Genomic DNA, 8,056 nt, shown 5'->3' with positions numbered 1-8,056 from the left:
GCTATCATTTTACATACTTAAAAAAATTCCAAGGGTCGAAGTTAACAATTTTAATTTATATTAATCAATATTTTTAGTTAACAGTTTAATATTTTTAGTTTAGTAATTTATTATTATTTTTTAGCTAGTACTTTTAAATACAAAAATAATAAATTATATTGATTTTCTAATATTGTCCTTATATATATATACATACATATATAAAAAAATTCTTTTATTATTTATATTATATTATTAAATACTTAATGCATGTTTTGGAATTTTTAAGTACAAGCCATCAACTAGGATAAAAACTAAGTATAGTATGCAAATCAATTTGTTTATCTACTCTTCTATTAATAAAACAAAGAAATTTTCATTAGCACAATTTCACGTATACCCTCCTAATATATCAAATAATAGTTTATACATTATTGTGCGAAAAAAATTTACTTGCTTATTTTATAGATCACTTTTGACATAAAAAAAAAAAAAAAAAAAACGCAGACACACGTTTGAATATTATTCAACTGACAAATATTTTTAAAAGACCAATTTGATGAATAAATTTTTTAAAAAATAAATTTGAAAAATAATTCATTTTTTAAAGACTAATTTGACCTATAATACATAAATACAGACACAGATATATGACATGACATAATACGAGATACGCAGATACACAAATTTTAAAATTTTATAAAATACGAAAACACGACATATATATAAAATATAAAATATTTTTTAGATAATTACAATAATATTTTAATATTTTAGTAATATTAAAATATAAAATAATTTTTAACTATTTTTAATATTTTTTAATTATATAAAATATTTAAATTATTTTTATTTTAATAAATTATATATATATATATTATTTCTAACTCATTTCAATAATATATATTAAAAAATAAATAAATACAATACAATAGATATACTTATTATGTATAAAGTACTTGCTCTAAACTCATTATAATATAGGAAAAATTTTAAGTGAAGTAAAGAATATCAGTGTTTCAGTTGTTTTAACTGTTAATTTTAATTAATATATTATATATATATATATTATAATTTAGATTAACAGTTAAAACAACTGGAACACCGGTATTTCCGATAGAAAAAGTCTAGAGAGCCAGCAACTTTTGTGTTTTGTAGCTAGCACTTAACCATAAAAAAAAAAAAATAAGTGATCTCTTACCGTTGGATGTAATCTTACACTATTAAAATTACTATTAATGACCAATTAATAGTTATAAAACACAAAAATTACTAACCTCCTAACACTCTTCTTTTCGATATACTTAAAACTCTTTCATATAATATATATTATTTCTAAATTTAATGTACTTGCTCTGTTTAAAATAAATAAATAAATACAATAGATGTACTTGTCTTGACTAATAGAACAAAATTCCTATGACGCGTATTAATTGTAGCAAAAACACACGCACAGATTACGAGTGTTCAATTCAATCACCATCTTTCTCCATCACTTTTGTACTAGTAATTGTGAAAGAAAAGGCCATAATGAACTAAACTAAAAGTCTTCATTTTAATTCTTTATTTTCTAATAAGCTTATAAATTTGACTAATTGTCATTATTTCACATCTCCGCGTACATCATAACATTTTCACATACTCAAATAAATATCTCTAAATATTTTATTTGAATATAAAATATTATATTAAAATTGAATCCTAACTAATTAATTTATCACATCGTTTCTATTATTACGAGATTATGAAGTTTGAAACATATATACTTACATAATTTTACAATATATTTAATACATATTTTAAAAGTTTATTTTTAGCCAAATTTTAACTATATATATTAAACTAATAATATCTAATTATTTCATATATTAAAAATATATATAAAACAAACCTATCATACAATAATATACAAAAATTTTGAAATGATTCCAGAATAATTGCCTATGTGTATGTGACACTTTCTCTGCAAGCTAAGTCAGAGTACAATTTCTTTTTCAGTTTTTCAATTTTTCCTATGTTCAAAACTACCCATTTAATAGGATTAATCTTTTTTGTGTCCCTTTAATAGGGCTGAAAGTGAGCCAAGTTGAGTCGAACTAGACCAAACTCAAATTTGACTCACAAAAATTGAGTTTGACTCACGGCTCGACTCATTAACAATCGAGCCTATTTCTTAAATTTAAGCTCGGCTCACCGAAAGCTCACGAGCTGGCTTGAGCTCATGAGCTGACTCAAATAATAGAAACATAAATACATAATCTATAATTCTATATCAATAAATGATAACTTATATATTTTAAAAAATATTTAAAAAGATCAATTTTATTTATTGTTATCTATCAATAAATTATAAATTTTTTATTTATATCTTACATCAAAATTATATGTAAAAAATAAATAAAAAATTTTAAATAATTCATATCATTAATATATATATATATATATATATATATATATATATATATAATCGAGTCAGTTCACGAACTAATGAGCTGAACTTATTCAAACTCAAACTCGACTCATTTAATATGAGCTCAATTTCAAGTTCAAATTTGGTTCACTAGCTCACGAGCTTAGCTTATCGAACTATTAATGAGTCGAGCTCGAGCTAGCTTATGAGCTGGCTTGACTCACTTCCAGCCCTACCCTTTAATAAGACTAATTAAAACAGTTATACAAACTTTTTTATTAAAAAAACAAAAATATTATAAAAATGTGTCTTATTTAATATTTATTAATTATTATAATAATTAATAAATATTAAATAAAATAATTTTTATTACTTTTAATTAATTTTTTTATTATTAAATATTAAAAAAGGTCTCACAGGTATTAAAATGGAATGACAAACGTAAGTGGTGACACATCACAACACTTTTTATTGGTTGAACTTTTGTAAGACATTTCTACTCGAGGACCTTTTGGTCATTTCATTTTTTTTTTTTAACATTAATTAGAGTTTTAATAGATTATTCTAATTTTATAAATACAAAAGTTGAGAATTTCCATACCCAAAATATTCGGTGAACACCTACCAAAGATGTAGTTGTCGGTGACATAGAGAACAAAATTCCATATATTTTTTTAGATATTGATTAACACATTTAAATTTTTTTTGGCAACTAACTAATCATATTAGTCTAAATTCAATAAAAACTAATTTTATTATACGTAGCGCATACATGCGTACTTTACTAATATAAACATATCATTATTTTTTTTCGTATTTTTTTTTTCTTTGCGTACTTTTTTTCTATCATCATTCTTTTATTACTATTATTGTTGTTGTATTTTTTTTCCTTCTTTTTTTCTTTAGTAATTTTGCAACATTAATTTTTTTTATTCCTCTTAAGAGAATTCAACAAAAAGAATTATTAGAAAATGATAAAAAAAAGAAGATAATGAAAAAAAAGCAGTAGAAGATAAAAAAGAAAAAGAGAAAAAATTTTGAATTATATAGAACTTATAAGAATAAAAATACACCAAAATTTCTTAATAATAACACATAAACTTTTTAGTTTTTATACCTAAATTTTAGGGCAATTTACGTATTTAAATAAAATGTATGAATCCTTTACCCAAATGTGCAAAACAGATAGTTGTTACGTACTTGTGCAAATTTTGTTATTATGTAAACCGTGGGAGCCAACCACGGTTTCTCATTTGTACATAAACCGTGGCTGGCAGGGACGGTTTACGTGTTGGATGAAAATGAGCATAAACCGTGGGAGCCTACCACGGTTTATGATTGCATGTAAATTTTCATAAAACCTTGCTACCAGCAACGGTTTATGAAGGAGTGAGAATTGACATAAACCCTTGTAGCCTACAACCAAGGTTGCGAGAACCGGACCGGTCAATGAACCGGTGAGGTCACTGGTTTAATGGTTCACTGGTTCGACCGGGGTTCAACCAGTTTAATTAAATATTAAATAAAATTATTAAAAAACTTAAAATAATCTTAAGTATATAAATTCAATAATTTCTAACTTAATAAAATTTAATATTTCACATAATAAATTATCCATTACTTAATATTAGAGGTTCACAAACAACTTCAAACATCAAAGTTTATAGCTAAACAAAAAATAAAACGTACATAATGACAAACCCATAATGTTCTACATTCAAAAGATACAATTACTAACAAGTTTTCAACTAATCAAAGATGCAACTCATCAAAAATCATAATTATCATTAAGTGTTCTAACATCTCCATCATAAACAGGTAATCCAAAGCCACCATCATCAGAAGTACCACCAAAAGATGCTGTATTTGAAGAATCAGCAACATTAGGGAAATCCACATCAAGTTCCACATCTCCTCCATCTAATAAAATAAAATAGAAAACCAAGAAAAAATTAAAGTTAGAACTTTACATCGGATATTGAAAGGAAATGAAACAAGTTTTGCTATTTCAATAACCTGTAGGATATGAAGGCATAGCATTATCCGTATAGATTAAATTTTCAATGCCTTCAATGTCTCCATTAGTAAATTCAGGATCTTCTTCATCCGGCATTACCCAAAAATCTACTGTGTCAATGCTTTGAATGTCAATTGGATCATAATTCTTCTTCTTGCGATGCATTCTAGATTGAAGGCGTAGATTATAAGTGACATAAACAATGTCACTTAGCCTTTGATGCTCTAATCGGTTCCTCCTCTTTGAATGGATTTGTTCAAAGAGGCTCCAGTTCCTCTCGCAGCCGGATGATGAAGATGTTTGATGAAGAAGACGAATTGCCATTTTTTGCAAGTTAGGAGCACTCCCACCGTGTAGCCTCCACCATTCACCTACCAGAATATGAAATTCAACTATCAATTCTCATTCAATATTTAAAAAACATTCAAAGTAAATTGAACATAGAAATATAAATACTTACCAGGTTCAAGTCTCTTAATTGCTTTCAATGCACTTTCCCTTCCAAAACTTCCTTTTCGATCTCGATACAACTGTATCTCTTGCATTGCGGCAACCGAGTCATCGCAAAGAGTTTCAATATCAAATAAATCAAGCAAAGACCTCAAGATATTTGCTTCTCAACAAACCCCTCACTATAGAAGTAATCTGGATTCAAAAAGTATGCTGCTACATGGAGGTCACGCTTCAAATGCTTATCCCACCGCATTTTCAAGATACTTGTATAAGGTGTGTATGCAGATTTCCTATTTCTAAACATTGTCTTGATATTAATTTTGGCTCTTTGCATGCCCACATACACAATACCCAGAGAAGGTTTTTCATCAGCATCAACAAGCCTCAATAACTTAATTAGAGGACCAACAAGCATAACAGTAGTAAAACAATCCTCCCAAAACTTACTATCCAAGATAATTGAACTAACCATCTTCCCATTGACACTCTTGGATAATTTATGAGAAGTGAAATATTTGTTAATCACCAATGCTTGCAAGTCTTGTTTATGATCATATATACTTTTCAAAGTAATGAAAACAGTAGCAAAACGTGTTACACCTGGTCGAACAATTTCTTTCCACTCTTTTCTTTTTCTAAGCCATGACAAGAAAATCATATGATTGTAAACAAAGACAGTCACTTTTGAAGCACGAGAGGCAAGGTCAGCTATGTGAGGAAGACTTGCTATGTCTTTTAAGATAAGATTGATGCAATGAGCAGCACAAGGAGACCAAAAAATGTTTGGATACTTTTCATGAATGAGTTTTCCAGCAGATACATAATTCGCAGCATTATCACTAGCCACATGCACAATGTTACTAGACCCAACCCACTCAATAACCTCAGCAAACAATTTAAACAAGGTATCGGCAGTTTTTATCATATCAGAAGCATCAACAGACTTAACAAATGACATACCAGCAGGACAATAAACTAGAAAATTAATTAACGTACGCTGCCTTTGATCAGTCCAGCCATCTGCCATCAGTGTACAACCAGTCCTTTTCCACGAGCTCCTATAACCTTCAACAAGTAACTGACACTCCTTCTTAAGATCGGCCAGCAAATGAACTCTCATTTCGTCATACGACGGTCCCTTGAAACCAGGTCCAATTGCAGCAACGCCGTCCAAGGCAGGTTGAAAGTAAGGCGATTGAATTGCATTGAATGGAATCCGTGCATCAATGATCCATCTTGCAAGCCCCAACTTAACCTTGTGTTTAACTTGTTCACTGGCCAAGACACTTTTCAAAGCTGGTTGAGAGCCTGGCGTAGTCCTTTCCTTAAAATAACTTCCAATTGGAGTAGCAGCAATCGCTCTTCTCTTTCCTTTGTCTCCCATTGTTGCAGGAGCCGGAGGTTGTACAGGATTAGGTGCTTCACCCTCTTCTTCCGCTTCTCTTTCACTTTCCACATCATAACACTCAGATGTAAATTTTCTTTTTTCTGCCTTATTTTTTTTGTTTTCCTCCAAAAGCCTTTTGAATTGAAGCTCAAATCTTCAGTTACCTTGTTACAAACTTTAATTTGTCCAGGGATTTTCGCAAGATGATATTTCATTCTATATATCCCCCCTCCATTATAAGTATTCAAGCAGAAAATACATGTATATTGAGCCTTTTTATTTTTGTCATACCTCACTGTGAAATACTGCCAAGCTGGATCAGATTTACCTCTAGATGAACCAGTTTGAGAATTTTGAGCAGCATTATCTTGTGGCTGTGAGTTACTTTGTGATTGTTCCATCTAAAACAATCAGAAACAGAACAGGCAGCATAGAGAATCAAAAACTATTTCCAGATTCCAGCAAACAGAACAGGCAGCATAGAGAATCAAAAACTATTTCCAGATTCCAGCAAACAGAACAGGCAGCATAGAGAATCAAAAACTATTTCCAGCAAACAGAACAGGCAGCATAGAGAATCAAAAATTATTTCCAGATTCCAGCAAACAGAACAGGCAGCATAGATCAACTTCATGCAGCTTGACAGTCACAGAAATCAACTGATTCAGGTAAAATAAAAATTTAAAACAATTTCCATTCAGAAGCAACAAAAATCAGAATCCAACAGAATGGTCGAGCATAGAGCAAACAGAAGCATAGAGCATATTCATGAACCAGCAAACAGAATCAGCAAACAGAACAGGCAGCATAGAGAATCAAAAACAAAAATTAAGAGCAGCATGTTATCCATGAACCAGCAAACAGAATCAGATGCCCTGTTATTTTTTTTTTCAAACAGAAGTACAGAACAGGCGAGCTAGAAGGAAGCATGTTCAAAATCAAGAAGACAAGAAAACCAGTCTTACCGGCGAATGCGATGCGGGCTCGGCGAGCTCGTCGAGGTTCGGCGACGAGGAGGCGGGCTCAACGCGGTGGTGGTCGCGACTGCTGAGGAGCGCTGCTGGGTGGCGAATGGGGAGCGATGCTGGGTCGCGAATGAGGAGCGCTGCTGGAATCTGGAGCTTGGTGGGCGGTGGCAATGGTGGCCTTGGTGGATGAGGGGGGAAGAAAGGGGAGGAGGCTGACTGGCTGAGAGCTTCGGGAGTTTGGTGGGTGGCTGAAGGCTGATTGATTAGGGTTAGCTTCGTTAGGGTTAACTGGTTAACGCGTATGCCTTTTTTTTTTTTTTTAAAAAAAATAGCCAAAACGACGTCGTTTGGCTTCTGAATTTCGAAACCACTGAACCGTCAAAAAACCGGACGGTTCTTCCGGTTCGCCGGTTAACCGTCGGTTCGACCGATTTTTTGACCGGTTTTTTGCCACTCGGTTTTGGAGGTTAACCGGACCGGCCAGATAACCAGTTCTCGGTTTTTCCGGTTGAACCGGCCAGTCCGGTCCGGTTTTCAGAACCATGCCTACAACGGTTTATGAGGAGTAAACATCTATATATATGTGGGTGAGATTCAAGCTGCATGAGAGAGATCATTATCATAATGGCAAGTGAGGAGGAGAGTGTTCTTGTCCTATTGCTAAATTTTAATTTTCTACTTTAAATAAAAAAATTAAATTTTATAATTTAAGAAAGTAAAAATTAAAAAAATAAAAATTAATCTTTTAAAATTTTTTATTTTTCTAAAAATATTTTTTATTTTTTATTTACCGGATAATAATACACCCGGACTGTTGACTTTTTTTTTGTTGCTGGACTTGT

General features: G+C 30.9%; 1 protein-coding gene and 1 pseudogene across 1 annotated transcript; both read right to left on the bottom strand.

The window, feature by feature from the left end:
- Nucleotides 1–4,157: 4,157 nt before the first annotated feature.
- On the bottom strand, nucleotides 4,158–4,730 carry LOC110266415 (uncharacterized). Its single transcript, XM_088497749.1, has 2 exons — nucleotides 4,406–4,730; nucleotides 4,158–4,309 (listed from the first exon to the last, which is right to left on the bottom strand). The coding sequence occupies exons 1-2, from the start codon at nucleotides 4,728–4,730 to the stop codon at nucleotides 4,158–4,160; spliced, it is 477 nt and encodes a 158-aa protein (XP_088353875.1).
- A 277-nt stretch (nucleotides 4,731–5,007) lies between these two features.
- On the bottom strand, nucleotides 5,008–6,740 carry LOC148543673 (uncharacterized; annotated as a pseudogene).
- Nucleotides 6,741–8,056: the final 1,316 nt, after the last annotated feature.

Source organism: Arachis ipaensis, chromosome B9 (assembly GCF_059453495.1).
Source record: "Arachis ipaensis isolate K30076 ecotype BB chromosome B9, ASM5945349v1, whole genome shotgun sequence".
Lineage (NCBI taxonomy): Eukaryota > Viridiplantae > Streptophyta > Magnoliopsida > Fabales > Fabaceae > Arachis > Arachis ipaensis.
Note: the sequence above shows the minus strand (reverse complement) of the source record. Positions and strands in the feature narration are given on the sequence as shown.